The following is a 17521-nucleotide window of genomic DNA, read 5'->3' as shown; positions in this document are numbered from 1 at the left end:
CTGTCTCATCCCCTTTTAAATAGCTATTGCAACCTCTTGCTCCACCCACGCAGCCTTCTGTGCTCAGGGAGATGTTAATCCATTTTATCTTTTAATGTTGGCATTATCTCTTGACTCACCCCATCTCTTCCCCTTGTGATTCTGCAGTCCAGGTCCCTTTTAGGCAGCAGATAATTCACCTTATTTCCCTGCATTGCCTGTGAACAGAAACCATAAATCCAGACTAATTTCCCCAAGCAGTGGGGTGATGGAGCCCCAGAGAGAAAGACTGTGGTTTCTCTCAGTCAGAAGCCAAGACATGAGGCTGCAAAGTCACCTGTAAGGGACAGAGATCAGGAAGGGTGTGATGAACAGCACAAAGTGGCACCCCTCTGTCCTGCAGCTTCCATCACACTGAATGCAGTGTCTGGTTCTTCAGGCTCTTGAGTGCCCTGTGCCCCCAGCTGCTCATCATGCCTGCATTTGCACCCTCCCTGTGCCTGCCTCCTGCATGCCAGGCCAGCGGCACCAGCTTCACCCCTTCTAGGTATGCACCTCCCAGTGCCCTGGGACACAATTCTGGAGCTGGTTCTTCCACTCCCAAAGTCCCAATTCTGATGTGTCATTGGCAAGAAAATTACCACCTGGCCTCACCAAGGAGAGGGCTGACAGTAAAAGCAGGCACTTTTGTATTTTTTACCTTTTTCCTTATCTTTCATAAATAAGGTGGTTTAAATCTAAAACTTTTGTGAAAAGAGGGACATTAGGACAACACAGGACCTTACCAATAACCCACATAATACACACTATATTCAGAAATCATACATTAGGCTAGATTTAGCCACCAGGATTAGGATCTGGTTCCTAAAGTGTCTGTAATAATATTACTTCCCAACAACTGAAAGCAAAACAAAATTAACTGTTGGCACCACGGCCATGTTAGAGCAGGAGCAGGTGCATCTGCACATGACTGAATGGCCAGTAGCTCTAGGGGTAAGGTAGGCTGTGTACATGCTAACACGGTCCTGGATGCAGTTCCTGTGTGTGTTTTCATCGTGGTTCATCCACTTATCCTGTCTCCTTCCAGGCTTCTGACACCTGCAGCTGCCAGAATATGTCTCCAGAGCACAGGGTGATGGGAGCCCCCAGGCCCTGCTGAAGAAGCTGTCGAACTCTCCGCACTTCCCAGGATCCACAGACTAAGCTTCTCGCTGGAATCTCATCTTGCACCTTGGCCAGGTGAGGAGTCATGTGCATGTCTGGGTGGTTGCAGATACGCAGCTGTACAACCCCTTCCATCAAGTGTGGGGTGGCATGATGCCCCAGCTTATGAAACCATCTCCCAATTATGCTGATCCACAGAAACACCAGCTCATTTATCCGCACCTTGAGAGAACAGCTTCTGGGAAAGCAGGAAGCAGGCTGGAGGTGTCTTCTCACCTGCAATGGCAGCTCAGAAACTGACACACCTGCCAGAGATGTGAAAGCAAAGATGACATTTTCAGTACAAAGTGGCACAGAGGGATCGAGAGGCTTGCAGCAACTTTCTTGCAAGTCAATCAGAAAGATAATGTGCTCAAGGATGTCATTTGTGTTAATGCAGCCAAAGGATTTTGAGGGAGGCAAGAGATCCCAAGGTTTCTGTCACTCCCTGAGTTATGGTGTCATGTGTTCCACTGCTACTCGTGTCTACAGCAGTCACAAGAACTTTACACTTCAGCCACAAGCTCTTTTGTGATTTTCAGAAGTTCAAAAACAAGAGGCCTGTCTTCTCTGCACAGCAAGGTGAATTTGGAAATTCTGAGATTTGGCCAGAAAACAGAAATGCCCCAACTATAAATTCTGAAAACACTCCTACCCCTGTGCTAGAGAAGCCCTTCAACACTGCACGATTCCTTGCTGCCAGATCCATTTGGTCTCTGGCTCTTTCGTCTCTGAGGAGCCTGAACTGAGGCAGGATTGAGTTCCTTATGTCTTGTGTAAACCAGCCTGTCATACTTCCACCTGGCAGGCTCTTCCCACACACAAGACCATTTGTTTCTGCCTTCCTCAGGTCTGCTTTTTTTCTTCCTCGCCTTTTCTCCCAGTCAGTCTTTTCTCCGCAGTGATCTTTAGTCCCTCTTCCTTAGACAGCATGCAATTACGGAAGGACTCTTAATAAAAGACAGATATATATTAGCATAGCGTACCCCTGGCACTCTGCCCAGATTTGAAATGATCTGTTCATACACTTTTAAACTGATGGTGTGGAACTGAGCTTGGATCACATACATCAGGGAAATAAATGCAACCTATTTTTATTATTAAGATCTCTTATTGGTTATACTGGCAGCGGCCTTGTCCTTATGCATTAAATGCAACCTTTATTAATGTTCATGTTCTTCTCATTTGCACAGTGGCCAATTTGGAGGCAGAGCCATGAATGTATTGATGGCACCTTGATTGTTTGCCGGCCCTGTTCTAAACCTGGGTTACACCTGCTGCCTCTAGTTTTGTCATTACTTATTAAGGCTTTGTATTAGCTGTGCTCATACTGCTAGTGGCGGAGTTAATTTGTTGTGCTCATATTTAAGAACAGCCTGACTTCTGGGACGCGCTAACGAACCACAGATTTCCCCCCACATTCTACTTCACTACACAAAGGCCCAAGTTCTGCAGGACAAAAGCCACTTTTGTTCCAGGGAAAGCATGCTAGTTGTTTTAAACTTTCCCCATAATGCCGGTCCTGCGGGCTCCGGCATCGGCACTCGCGGGAGCTGCTCTGGGCCTGCACGCTGCGAGCCCCCAGTGCCCGCTGCTGCCCAAATTCACGGCCACAGCCCGGCTGCGCCGCCGTCGAGCGGCCCGAGGGAGAAACTCGCTGCCAGACCGGCCCCGCCGAGCGAGGGCAGCGCCAAGCGACCCCGGAGCCGTGGGGGCCCCCGCCGCCGTCGGCCGAGGGCCTCCCGCCCCCTCGAGTAACGTCCCCGAGGCCCCCCTCGCGCGGGCCGCCTGCAGGGCCTCCCGCTCCCAGCCCGCGCCCCCCCCGCGGCCCAGCCTCACAACGGCGGCGCGGCGCGGCCGGGAGAGGTTTGTCCTGCGGCAACTCCCGTCCGCCGGCGACGTCAGGCTCGGCCGGGGCGTACGCCTTAACGACCGCTGCGCAGCCGCCCTTGAATGAGGGAGGGGGGCGGGCGCGAGGGCGCGCCATGTGATTGGACAGCCGCGCCGTCCTTCGTGCGCCAGGAGGCGGGCCGGCGAGGCGACGGCAGAGAATGATTGGGCGGTGCGGCGGGCCGGGGGGCGGTGCGGCGGGAGGCCGCTCGGGTTGGTTGCGCCGGGCAGTGGCGGGTGCGAGGGAGTGAGGGGGGAGGGGTGGGGGGTCCTGAGGCGCTGCTGTCACCGCCGCCTTCCCGCCCAGGCCCGCGCAGCCAGGCCAGCCCGGCCCAGCCCCGTCCGCCCGCGGCGCGGCAGGACCATGTCGGCCACGGACGAGCGGGCCAAGGAGATCCTCCGGGGCTTCAAGCTGTATCCTCCCGACGGGGGCCGTGAGGCGGGCGGGCGGGCCCCGGTCGGAAGGAGGGGGGGGGGGCGGTACGGGGATCGTCGCCCCCCAGCGGCGAGGGCGGGTGCCGGTCCCCCGGGGCGGGTAGCGGGTTGTCATGGAAACGCCTCCCAGGCTGGGCTGTCCCCAATGGCGTCCTCCCTGTCCGGTGGCGGGGGGGTGTCCCTCCCGCTGCGAGCGGCTGAACCCGCCGCGGGGCCGGGACCGGCCCGGAGCCGGCTGGGGACGGGGACGCGGGGAAGGAGCCCCCGTAGCGCCGGGGCCTGGCTGCCGTCCCCGCCCCGCGGGGGGCTGCCGTGAGGCGCGGGGTGGCGGGTCCTCACCGGGGCGGTGGCAGGTGGCCAAAGCCCCACCACGGTGCCGGTCTCGGCCCCTACCCCGGCTTCTCGCTGCACCGGAGCTGTCCGCCGGCGGCTGCTGACGGGCGGGCGGAGGAGAGGGGCTGGGCGGGAAGGCGGCGGCCCCGGGGCGGCAGGAGCCCCCGCCCGGGCAGCCGGGACCGCTTACAGCGGGCAGGTGAAGCAGCCCGGCGCCCTCGGTCCCGGGAGGATCTGGTGATCCCGTCCCTTCTGCGGCCTGTGCCCAGGCATCTCTGCTTGCGAAGGACACACCTGGTCTTCAGGTCCAGAAGCAGCATCTTGTTCCTTTTCATACCGTGAGGTACTGGCACATGCTGTGTTGGTCATGGTTGGTCGTACGGTCTCTTTTACTGCTAATGCTGATGTACTCTAAGTGTTAATGCCTTTCTGTGCAGGTTGTTTTAAAACTTTTCACATTGTGCCTTTCAAAAAGTGGTCTCATTGCACATCCGTGCTATCCGACTATGAATTTAATGTTGATGAAATGAGACAGATCTGTGCTTGGAAGAGAAGTCCTGTGTGCACTCTTCCAACCTAGGATTTCAGTGAGGTAGAAAAAGGCTCAACCTAAAGGCCCACGTGCAAACTAAGGGTGGGAGAAATATGCCACGTGGAAAAAAGCTACTGTATTTTCACATAGTAGATTCTTCTAAGCTTGGAAAACAAATGCAAGCTTGCTAGCTTGACCTTTAGATACCAGAAAATTGTTGTGGGTTCGTTGGTTTGGTTTTTCTTTTTTACAATGAAAAGGACAGAAGGGTACAGAATACCCTCTTGATCTAATACCGTTAGTTCTAAACAGGGGGGTTTTGTCCAGTGAGATGTTCATAATCTCTACGCCAGCTGTAGCAGGATCTAATTTTGTAGGTTGGATTTAGACAGATAGCTGCTATCACACTACAAGCAGATGCTTTTCTTAACTTTTGAATCATTGTCCTCTCTCCCAGCTGTTAGTACTGCATCTGGTTTCTTGCTTCTGCACTGGCACTATTGACAGTTCTTTTTATTTATGAAGATGTGGTATTTTAGCTGTCAAAACATGATTTAAAAACCCTTTGTGCTGGCAATTAGAAGAAGAATAAGCTTCTGACAAAACCAGACTAAGCTGTTGGTAGAAGCAGGGAGTGCCTAGAAAGTTAAGCCTAGGGAACAAAGTTTGAAGTGCTTCTTGCATGTGTTTGTATATAATCTTTGCTGGATAGCAGAATTCACATGAAGGCCTTTGTCCAACTTTGGATGAAATAACCCAACAAATGATAACATGGGTTAAGCAGAAAATAGTTTTTGCTCTTTGAGAGCATGTTAGACAAACCTGAGGTAAACTTCTATTATCTCAAACAGCCATAGCATGAACGGGAAGCTTTAGTAGAAACACTCTGCAGTTCCACATTGAAGTACCTCAAGCTTAGTCTTCCTTTGCTTGTTCTTGCAAAAAACCATACCAGTTTTACTTCTGACAGGACAGTTTTAGGCAAATCTTTGATTGTGCTTCTCCAAAAACATGCTGGAATACTTTGATACTTGCCATAGAGGCCAGGTAGTATGAAGTCTGAGAAACATGAATGTTTTAAGAAACATTTTATAATTGGAACTTTTAGCAAGTTAAAATAGCTGAAAAATGCCTATGTATGCCTTTAGTAAACCAGAAGAGTGGCTGAGCAGACATTCCTCATTTATGAGAGGAAGCCTTGAGACACTGCGCCATCCACACAGGAAACTACTCATGCCCAGATGTGACCATGCTCTCTGCAAGGCTGCCATCAGCTCAGGCTGCCACATCCTTTTCTGAGAGCAAGTGTGTATTCCAGAGAGCATTACGTTTTTAAGAGATGCTTTATCTTCCACCCACTTTACTACTGGGTGTGCTAATTTACTTGATAGAAAGGAAGAGAGAAACATGTTCGGAAAAACTGTTAAATTTATACTTTGAATACTTGAAAACTTTTTCCTCTGCTCCCAGGAGAGAGGGAGTTCAACTCCACCAGCTTAAGCACATCCTGCAAACTTGGCATTTCAAACTGAACTTGCTTTTAGCACAAGAAACTAGCACAGTATTACACCTGGGGTCTGTATGTATTCGATTCCTTGTGTGGTAAGATCAGCTGATAGGGCAGAAAGCATCATTGAGGAAGCAGACTTCCAAAATACTTGCTTACTTTAACACAGGAAGGGCACTCTAGCTGGAAATCCAGTTCACATTGAGTAATCAAAGTTTCCTCAAACAAATTATGTTTACTTGTGGTTCCTGAGAAGAGGTTAATTAAAAGCTTTCCAGCTGATTGGGAGATGCTGCTGTGGAAGTTAAATTTCAGCCCAAACCCACCCTCTGACTTTAATATAGAGGTATGCTTTCCTTCCTCTATGACACTACTGCAGAAACATGTTGTGGCTAGTGTCCTGAAATTCAAGCCAGGAACATGTACTCTCCTCTTGGATATTACTGTTTCGAAAAGAATAAAACCAAAGGAGAAATGTTTAATGCTTGCAGGGAAATGGGGTTATTCATTATACATTATTACATTTGTCCTAAGAATTTTTAGGGCACCAGTTAGAAATCGAACACTGACAGTCCAGTAAGTATGATGCAGTAAAAGATTGAAAGCAGCCAGCAAAAACTTTTGTAGCTCATCACTACTTCAGAGACAGTATTTGTTAGAGCTTGGCATCAAGTCTGTTTTGAAGGCACTCACCCGAACAGCAGTTGTTAGACTTAACGTAGTATCTACAGATAGTCCTGTACTATGAGAATGCAGTCTCATTGTTTGGCTATAAGCAATATCAGTTCAGTTGGTGACTGAAGATTCATTCCTCTGTAATACTGACCAAGCCTTATTTCTGAAAGTATTTAGCACAGCTGGTCCTGTAATCTCAAATGCACGAGATCTGATTATGCCTTTTTTCTCCAGAAGATGGGATAGTTACTCTTGTCAAGCTTCAGAACAGCAGTTTACTTGACCCTCATTTACCCTTTCAACACATTCTTCAGGTTTTGTCCTGTCATTTTATCTTTAGAGTTAATATGTACTCTTAAATGTATGTATTTAGCAACCTTTTTCATAAAAAGGTAACACCAAAAATGTATTTCCCTAGCAGTCAAAACTCAGGGTTTTTTTTTTCATAGCTTCCTTCTCACCAGCCCCCTTGATAATTTGTGGGTTGTCTGTGTATCTTTGTCCTGACATGAGCCAGTACAGATTTACTTTTTTTTTTTTATGCACTATGTTCAGTAGAATGAGGAGACTGTAGACAGTTATCCTATTTAATTTGGTTTGCCAGCATTTGGAAAGCATACATGCTTTGCTTTCTTACATAGCATCCATGCTGTAGATTAGAAATATCCAGTCATGGTTTGTAACAACAGATTCACATTCAGCTCTTGAAGGACCACAGTTCAACTTTTTTATGCACTTCTTCCTGTAGTGTTTCAGCTGGAACAGCACAGAAGAGAAAACCCAAACAAGTCAGTTGGGTCGCATAGCATGGTTCAGGTGCTGAGTCTAGCCTCTCAACATCCATTTTCTATTTTAAATCCTCCAGGTCAAACAAGATATCACCTATTTTATTTGCTTCTGTACAGAGGAGTCTCATCAGAATTGGATCTCCATAGTGTTAATTGCCCTATAGATATTTATTAGGTTAGGATAAGTTTCTACATGAACTTCTATTTAAGGCTATGCAGTATATCTTACTGGACTTCAGAAATCTTCTGAAACAAATTAATATGGTGAACATAAGCATGAAGACACAATATTAACTGTAGGTCAGAATAATTACGGAGTTACGAAACTAGTATTTGTGGTCAGAATAAACATATACCTGTAGCTCAGGCACTCTGACATTTGTAAGCAAAACTTTATATGTCAAAGGCTGTCCTACTTTCTGGAATCCTCATTGTTCCCTGTGCAACATTCTCTTAGCTCCCAGAGCTTCTTCCAATCCTCTGCTCGCCATTATTTTTATGTCTAGGAAATCATTCTAGCAGAGCATTAACCTCTTAGAAAGATGGAGCTGTAATGAAAATATAGTTATAGCAGAAACCATTAAGAGCTTCTATGAACTTTATATTACTGCACAGACAGAGACACTTCTACTTCCAACTTCTACCTGGTTTCTGCTGTACACACAGAAGCTGTAGTCAATGACAATCTTGCCTATCCGTTCCTAGAATAGTCACTGAAGTTTTGGACTAGTTGATGCAGCATTAAAAAGTTGAGAAATCCAAATGGAAGCTCCATCAAATTGAGTTTCAAATTTATGTGTTAGGCCAGTAGATCTTTAGCTGCTTATTCACTTAAAATGCTTACCTGTTGCAGTGTTTACACAACTAACAAGGTAGCAGCTTTAACTGGCTTAAAAATTCCCCTCTGCTTTGAGGTTTCTTCTGTGCACTTCCTCAGATCTCAATTTGTTTAGATTTCTTGAATGTAATAGAAAGATGAATCGCCAAATTTATGGATTAAAAGGAGCCGCTGGCCAGCTGAAAGAGGGAATAGGGCTGTCCAGAAGCTGAGCAATGTACTCTGTAGAGAGCCAAAGCAGAACTTGCTTGTAGCTTGCACCAGTGCAGTTTTAAAACACTCCGAAAAACATCAGTTTGTGCTCCCCATCCACATTGCTGGTTTCTAAAAACTAGAATATTCTTCCAGCTAATACATATAGTTCATTATTTATATCGCGTAAAAGTTGGTCTTCAGTTGTTCTTGAACATCCATTAAACTTTCCTGTCTACACACCTTAGAGTACAAGCAAGAGTTGTCCACATTCCCAGTTACTCTGCCTGCAGAACTAGTTCCCACCCTGGCATAATATAAAAAGGTTTGGGTTGGATGGAACATTAAAAATCACTTAGTTCCAACCCCCCTGCCATAGACAGAGACAGCTTCCACTAGCGCAGGTTGCTCAAAGCCCCATCCAGCCTGGCCTCGAACACTTCCAGGGATGGGGCACCCACAACTTCTCTGGGCAACCCGTTCCACTTCTCTGTGGAACAAGAGAACTGCTTCAAAGAGGCCAACATTTCATGTAGAAGCTTTAGCCAGTTTGTACTTGGTAGTTATACAAGTACCTTTAACGTATCATGATTGTTTGCAGCACTGACAGAAGTTCTGCAGTATGCAGTGATCTATAGTTCTGGCATGCTAAACACAGACTCATTGTGTTCCTTATGCATAAGTCATGAGTCATACCTGCAAAAGTAAAGCAGGAACAATTTTACTGGGTTTGGTTTTACCTGCCTGGTTCCTCAGTGAACACCAAAAACTCCTATGTCCTCCCCTTGATAACTTTCATTGAAAAAGGTATACATATTTAATTAAACTTAAACAGTGATTTGCATTAACTTTATATCTGAATGAGCTACAGTCAGTTTTCTGCATTTCAGATTTAATGCAATGCACTTGTAGTGTTGAAAGTGGTGCTTTGTGCCCTTGACAGTGGAAGGGGCCTTAAGAATTTGCCATCACAGGAAACAAATCCGTTACCAGGTGCTACAGAGAATACAACACTGATTTAAAAGTGTAAGTTGACATTGAAGTTTGGGGTTTTCTGTTTAGTCAGCAATATTACTTCAGCACCTTATGGTTAGAATTGGGTTTCTAAGATCCTTTCATCACTCCAAAGCTTACCCATCCAGCATCTGACTGGACTTATGGTTTCAGTATTTTTAATTGCTTGCCTAGCGTTGACCTGATGAGGTACCTAAAATAATGCAGTTGTCATTAGCAAAATTATTTCCCCTTATTTCCTTTATCTCATATCAAAATAATGTCATTTAGTCTTTGAATCCTTGGAAGTCATTGGTGCCTTATGCTTCAGCTGTTGTTACAGTATTTGAATTTCCACACAGCAGAAGATAGTAATTTAATTCATCAAGGGAGAATTGATAGAGCTTTTTCCCCACCATGCATCTTCACAGCCAACACATAGGAAAAAAGCCAAGCTTACACAGATGTAGGCAAGCAGGGAGGCATCTAAAGATCCACAAATTGAACAGATACTGTTCAGAGTAGTGTATTTTTTTTATACAGACAGCTGATGTGTCTCCTGTGTTACTGAAAAAACAAGTTTTCTGGTAGCTAAACCAATCCTAGCATGGAAGTTGATTTGACATGCTCTTACCATGTATATCTCTGAATTTAAGTTGATCCAGAAAACACGTTGAGTCAAAATTTTACATGAAGTTCATAAGATCACAAGCCGCTGTACTCCAACTTCTGCTTTTGACTTCCACAATTTATGTAATACAAGCCTCTTCTATTTCCCTATCTAAGCTGGGAAATTAAGGCAGCTTCAATTCTGAGCTCAGACCCTCCATTTAATATAAACCAGTGTTTTGTTTACATCTAGACAGTCAAAGTTTGTACAGAAGTATGAGGTACACTGGGTTCCCAGATACAGGTAACACACAGAAAACATCATAATCTATTAAGGGCAACCTGACAATATCAAATTGTGTCTTTCCCTGCATATTAGCATAGCAAAATTTATCACAGTTAGCTTGTAAGCACATAAAAGGCAACTTTCACCTGTCTCTTGCTCACCCATCTTATGTGCAAGAAACTATAGTAGTGAGCACTGAATACTAAAAAAACAGTCTCAGGGGCTGCCTTTTTATCCTGAGACTATATCAGGAGCACCCACAAAAACAAGAGGTTTGGCATCTGTGTAGCATCAGTCTCAGAGCAGTGTTAAAGACTAGATGGCAGTTTGAGAGAACACCCCCATACACTCATTGGGCATTACTGTGAAGTTTCTAAAGCCGTTTGACATCATGTCCAAGTAGACACAGCAGAAGTGTTTGGAGGCTCTGTCCAGAAGACCCCTAACAGTAACAGAGGTTCTCATGAACAGTAGTTGGAACCGCATCTCAGCTGCATATTACTAAATCCTAATTGACAGCCAGGATTTTCAGTTGTGATTATGAACTTAATCATATGTGTGATATGAACTTCTATACTTAAGTATAGAAGAGACTTAAGGGAAATAGTATCAGATTAATTCAGCCATGAGTGAACCTTTGAGTTCATTATGTTCATGACTAGAATATCAGGCAACACTGGTCTGGAAGAATGTCAGGCTTAGGTAAAAGCAAGAGCAAGGAAAATAATTTATTTTCAGTCAGCCTTTGGGATAAAAGTGCAGAAAAGCATCATGTTATTAAGTTTATCCAATCCTGCATTGAAAGGATTGCTTAACTAACTAGGAGTAATATTGTCTTCCATTAGAGAGAATAAGAGTGCAGGCAATTTTACTTCTTAGTAATTCTGTAGAGGAGTATTTAGATGGGTCAGTCTGTATGCTACAGTGTACATAAATTTCATCTACTCTGTAGCAAGTCAGAAGGTCATTTGGTCTTTGGGACAGCTGTTTATATCCATCTTTTCCCATTTATTGTATCAAGAAAATGGGGGAGACATTAAATGGTGATTAAATTGATTACATTAATTTGTTATTAAAGCATATACCCCACCTAAGCAGGTTGCCTGCCTCTGCTCCTCACTTCAGATGATTTAAAGCTTTCCAAGAGGAAGGTTACACATGCTTAGAACCAAGAAATCCATCTGATGTTTTATTAAGTGTGTCAGAAACTTCTAATCAGGAACAGTCTGCTGGGAAAGCAGAGTGTTAATGTCAAGTCATTTCAGTTTGGAAAGTCAAAGGAAATTCCATTTTAGGAGACTGTGAAAAACTGGCTATTTGCATTACCTTAAGAATTCTTCCTGTGTTTGGGAAAACTCTTAGAGACTCTCACAAAGGGGGAACCCATTTTCTGTTCATGAGTTGGCACAGACTGTTGCTAGTTCTGTGCTTAAAGGGAGTTCTGCAACACCCCTAACTCCTCTCGAAGGAAGAGGTTTACAGAGAGAGAGGGTAGAATAACAACTGTTCTCCCCATTATGTACCACCACGTGGTGAAATAAACCAACCCATCTGGAAACTGGACACCAAGAAATACCTACTGACTTTAATACAGAGGGATCTTCTGAAGATACTCCAGACCTTTGACCTACAGTTTAAGTCTTCAGGATAGACTCTTCAGCACATTAATAGATAATAAAAGGATACTTGCCTGTCAGTCACAGCCCAAGTTCAGACTTCATTGTTTCTCTAGTAAAGTTACTTCCTTTCCCACAAGCTGAGAGAAGGAGGGAAAAAAAAAAAAAGTCCTGTTTATTTCACTTGAACCTTATTAGCCTTTAAGTGACATTTTAAAAAAAGCTCAGTCTGGGAAGTGGTGTGGGTTTGTTGCTTCTGAGAAAATGTATCTGTCCTTACATTCTTCTTGATGTGTGCTTCTGCCACAACAGCTGTGCAGAGCACAGATTACCATCCCCAGCTTTACTAGTCGAGCTGCTCAGGTGAGCACTGCAGCCTCCTGTTTCAGCCAGAATGCGGCATGCTAGCTTAAACAACTTAAGCAATAGGTTAAGGAGCAGAAACCTGTACTGGTCAAGTAGATCAGGTTAGCAGATTTACAAACAGCTCAGCCTGCTAGATTTGAGGGAGAAAGTAATAAGCAGCTGGGGAGGGCTGTATAGAGCAATCTTCTCCAACCACTGCTGCTGTCAGGTGTCATGCCCACATCCTCAGTCTTAGAGGAGATGAAGTTGTTATCAGTGCAGCCTCGTGCTGTCTTCTCCAACATGCAACACCAGCTCACCTGAGGAGGCTTCTCACATTACCATGCTAAATTATCCTTGCAGCACCAATTCTAAAATCCTAGTTTAGCATTATTGAGCATTTTAGCTTCACATCACTAAGTCTGTGGTCACATAACTTTTTAGGTAAGAAAAATGCATTTGAGATTACTTTGGTATCATAGTAATCTTCTCTTCCTCCTTTGCAGTGTAAGAAGTCAGCATTACTGTGCAACAAGTTACTGACCAGTCACCAAAGTCATAAACAGGGTCTGAGACCATGTAGCAAGTGCCATTAAGAGACTGTTCTGTAGCTTGTGATGAGACAGACATAGGAAATCATTGGCTGAAAATCCCATGCAGCCTTGGAGAACAGACACATGTTGCTTTTAAAATACTCTTTCCAGAAAGAGGGAGAGAAACCAGCAGAATTCTCAACCCAGTTTGAACTGTTCATTTATGGCACCCTTATTAATCCACAAGGAGTCATTACAGTTACACTGTTGCCATAAAAACCACAGTATTTAAGCAGCCCTAGGAAGGAATTGTTTTCTGTTCTTCCCCCTGTAATTCCTTTAAAGGGAACTGTGTTATATTCGTGTAATACTGACCTTAAGCTCAGCTTCTGCACAGAAACATTTAGCTTCATAGAAAGAAAAAAAAATGGTTCCCTGGCTCTCCTAGTATCTTCATTCTGCTATTAAAATAAGTTCCTTAGAGTTCTGAACAAAAAACTCCACAAACCTATATATATTTTTTTAAGTAGCCTGAAGTACTACTTGCAAAATAAAACTAAAAATTCCCTAAGGAAAGTTGTAAGCTTATCTTTTCAAGCTCTGTTCCTCAAAGAAAAGGATCAAAGCTCCCTTCTTGCCACTGGCACATCCCAGCATGACCTCCTTCTCCCTGCCTATACAAAGTAGAGGTGAGGCATTAACCAGGCAGTTGCAGAGCAACCCCCTACTCCCCCAAAACCTCTAGCTGTGCTACCCTTATTAAGGCCCTGTTTCTCATTTAAATACAGCCCTGACAGTGGCCAGGTGAAAATGTTTCACTGTTCATGATGGTTTCTTGCATTTGTTTCACTGGTAAAACAGTAGTTCCTTGTTTTTCTGCTTTTTGTTTGTAGAAGTTGTAGTTTTGCCAGTTCTGAGACAGTAAATGTACTGATTGAAGCAGAGGAATGTTTTAAAAAGTGCAAATTCAAATAAAGTATTCAAATAAAATAAATATTTTAATGTAGGCATACCTGTAAAGGGTGCAGATAATGCTAATTATTTCATTTTTGAGCTTTTTTTGTATACAACTTCACAACATTGGCATTCACCTTAACATAAATGCTTATAAAGTTTACACTTTGAAACACCAAAATAATATTTTAAAAACATATTTGTATCAATTTTATGTAAGTCTAGCTTTTCAAGAACCGCATTTTTATTTTGTTATTAATAACTAAATTGAAAGAATCCACTTGTGAACTACAGCTGATTGTATTATTTATACATGCTGTTCTTTTTCACAGCAGAAATAAGATATTGTTTCAGCTGAAAAAATATGAATATATTTTGATTAAAATTATAAAAATCAGGTTTAAAATACTTTGAAAATTGAACACACAGCTACAAGCTTGTTAAAATAATAAAATTAAAAACTTAGTATAAATATAACTGTAGATTTTATTGACAACGAAACGTATAGGAGCTACGTGGAAGTAATAGATGTCATTGCTTTTTCATCATTTCAGTGGACATTTCATTATTGTATCTCCACAGTAATGTTTTTCATCTGAATTCCAATGCATGCTGGAGCAGAGAGATGCTGGTTTGGGCACAGACACTCCACCTTCAAGAGATCTCCTAGTGACATGCTCAGAGGTTCACATCAGTATAGTTCACATTAGTGTATCTATAGAGGCTGATTCAAGTGCAGCATTCAGAACCAAATATTGGTATTTTACCTATTCTAAACTGGTTTGGAATGGAATTTTTAACTTGTAATTCCATGTTTTGCTATAGTGCTTTTCCAAACAACTTGCTCTCTTTTCATACTGCCATACTGCCTAACACTGAGTAAAATGTGGCGGTGGTTAAATTGTCAACTCAGTAATCCACACTGCAAATTTAAGCACTTCTCATACTCTAGTAGGTTCCTAAAAAAGCACAGTAATTCTGTTGCGGAGTCCTTGTTTTATGAGAGTTCTGCATCAATCACTGTAAATCCCCTTTTATTCCTCCTCTCTTGCCTCCACTTTCAGCAGCCTCTGGTCCATTTACAAGATTAGTTTCCTCATGCAACTGCCAATCATTCCCTCCTGACTGTATTTTCAATTTTGTTTTGATTCTCCACTTGTTTTGTATGCTCTTAAGTTTTCTTCCCTTCCTCAGAAGAGACAAGATAATGAACTTGTTTTCCTTGAATAATCTTAGTCCTGTCAGTTTTAAGTGGAAAATCAAAAATTGTTTGGTCTATATTACAGCATGTGGTCCTGCCTGCAATAGCTCTCCAGAGATGTAACCACTTGGGTGGTTCAGATCCATGACCTATTTTTCTCTTGTCCCTTTGAGAGCTACATCTAATTCTCACTGTGGTCTTCTCGTGTGAGTCTAGAGTGCCACTGACATCCACCTAAGTATTCACATCTTTACTTACTCCCTCGGCTTGGTGTTGAGGGTGTTGGTAATAATTTTTTGCCAGTTCATCCTTGGAAAAATAGGGTAGCTGACAGTGAAGATGCTCTTCCTGTTGAGTCATGGAGGCCTTGGCTTTAAGGGTTGCACTGTCTGCAAGGGTAAAGCATGCCCATTTCTCATGCACATGTAGCCCAACTTAAAAAAAAATAATGAACAAAACCACCACCAACAAAAAAACTCAACTGAAATATTTGTAGCTCCAATGAAATTCAGGCCAGTATGGGCCACATGGATTGTAGATCTAAGGAACCGTTTCAGCTAATGCCAGGAAAAGGGTGGCTTGTTCTCTTGCTGTGCCATGTCAGCAAATAGGAGATTGGCATTTGTTGTTGTGGACTTTATGAAAAGTGCTTGTCATAGCTGTTACTTTGGTTGACTTGAATTTTTATTTTGTTTATTAGGTGAAGATGCCAGAGCTAAACACTCTTTTACTATAACATGTCAGGAAGATTAAATCCCCTTGTGATTCTCTGATTACATTTCAACGATACTGAGTTGCTTTCTCAGAGAACTGTAGCGATCTGTAGATGTATCCCTGGTTACAGAACAGCACAGGACTGAAACAGCGAGGGATACGCTGTATGTGAGAGATTGTGGGGCAACTAAAGATGCAGAGGTTCAAAAAAGCCTGAAGTGCTTTGAGTGAGCCACCTTGAGTAGAACTGAGTGACTTCTGCTCTGCCAGCTCCAGTGTCACATTAATGCCGGTGCAGATATGCTAAGTATCGCTATGAGATTGAACAAAACAGTAGAACTGTGTTCAGCTGGCATTGCTTCTGCTGCAATAGCTAGTTTTCACTGCTGTCATAAACACAAGTCCTTATAGACTAATTAACAGATGTACTGCAGCAGCAGCACTTGTTTCACCTTTTCCCTGAAGGCCGCAATTGGCATTTGCTTTCAAAGCTATGTAAAGAGTATCTTTTCAGGATTTCATTAATTTTTGTCAGTTTTTAGCATTACCTGTGGGAGAGGGCGTATGAGCACACCTGGAAAAGCAAGTTCAATTGTCTGGCCTATTTTTTAGAATAGCAACAGAGCTGTAATCCCACCCTGAGGGAATACACACCATCTCTATGCCAACTGGCTTGGGCAATATGGAGCTTGTCGGTGCCAGTTTTTGAACGGATGTAGCTACACTATGTAAATGTACTGCACTGAAATAAAGCGGTGTCTATACTTTTCTTCCCCGGTGTCAAAGAAGAGGTAGCTATGCTGCTGCAAAAAAGCTGTGAGCTAGATAAACCCATATGGTTTCTATGCTTAAAATTTACTCCAGCTTAACTATTTCTGCATGATTTCCCCACTGTGCATACTTTTATCCCAAGATGAGTATGTCCAGTTCCAAATCACAGAAGACACCTAAAAGCTTTGGATTTGGAATCTCTTCATGCAGAATAAGAACAGCCAGGCAAGGGTTAAATAAGGGATAGTTAGCTCAACTCTAAATTCTCTCTATGCCTTAATCTGGATTGGCTTCTATGCATTGACAGATGCCTAATTAATTAAATTGCTGTTGAAAGGTACTGTTTAAAAATTAACATTGTGTTGCTGAAGTATTGAGGAGCAAATTCTCTTTCCATAGAGGAAGGGGAATTTAGACAGAATCAGTGTGTGAATGCGAAAGAAATTCAGTGCTTGACCTTTTATTTCTACCTCCTCTGAGACTGCCAACAAGAATGTCTAAGTGTTCCCATTACCGTTGATTTTGGTGGTGTGAACACCTTCCTATTCACAATTAGAATAAAAATCACAAGCTCATTTCCTGGAAGGTAGGAGCTATCAGACGTAATGACTGCAAGCTTTATTGATCTGATGGGGATTTGGAGTGCTAACAGACAGCCTAAAGTTTCCATGGCCAAATAAAAATTCCCTGAATCCCTGGAGTCCTTTGCACAAATGAATTCTTCCTCTTTTACAGATCTCTCTGAAATCAAGACATGTCTCTGTGAAGACTGAGCTACAGGTTTTCCCTAAAAGTTTTTACAGTCTTTTTCAATAGTGATTTTTTGCTTTGTTCTGTATAGGTGGACACACCTCACTTGACGGTGACTCTGAAATCTCCCTGGCCTAGTTTCTGTTCTCAGCAGCACAAGTTCAAATATGCTCTTGAAGATTATATTTCTTGAAGCAATTTTATTTTCACTCTTTTCTGATTCCCTGGAAGAGCAAGAGGATAAGCAACATCAACTTTATCAGAAATATAAAAAGTCAAGGGCAGGACTTTCCCTCTATCTGTCCCTCATTTGAAAGACGAGGGTGAACAGCTTTGATGTGAGAGATACGTGCTTTCATGTACCAGCCATTCACCAA

General features: G+C 43.4%; 1 protein-coding gene and 1 long non-coding RNA gene across 3 annotated transcripts in view; one reads left to right on the top strand and one right to left on the bottom strand.

Moving 5' to 3' along the window:
- Positions 1–662: 662 nt before the first annotated feature.
- Positions 663–3254, bottom strand: LOC121097020. Its single transcript, XR_005830743.1, has 2 exons — positions 3022–3254; positions 663–2132 (listed from the first exon to the last, which is right to left on the bottom strand). It is a non-coding gene; the product is annotated as an uncharacterized LOC121097020 (long non-coding RNA).
- Positions 3255–3323: 69 nt separating this feature from the next.
- Positions 3324–17521, top strand: part of PDE6D (phosphodiesterase 6D) — a 38108-nt gene continuing 23910 nt past the window's right edge. Inside the window, exon 1 of one of the 2 annotated variants that reach the window (XM_040613739.1) lies at positions 3324–3486. In XM_040613739.1, the coding sequence (XP_040469673.1) occupies positions 3437–3486 (50 nt within the window). In that variant the 5' untranslated portion in view covers positions 3324–3436. Of the gene's footprint in view, positions 3487–3803; positions 4164–17521 lie in introns of those variants that run through there. The other variant, XM_040613740.1, reaches the window with a different exon arrangement.

Source organism: Falco naumanni, chromosome 13 (genome assembly GCF_017639655.2).
Source record: "Falco naumanni isolate bFalNau1 chromosome 13, bFalNau1.pat, whole genome shotgun sequence".
Classification (NCBI taxonomy): Eukaryota; Metazoa; Chordata; class Aves; order Falconiformes; family Falconidae; genus Falco; species Falco naumanni.
The sequence above is the reverse complement of the archived record's forward strand: the minus strand, read 5'-3'. Positions and strand labels throughout refer to the sequence as shown.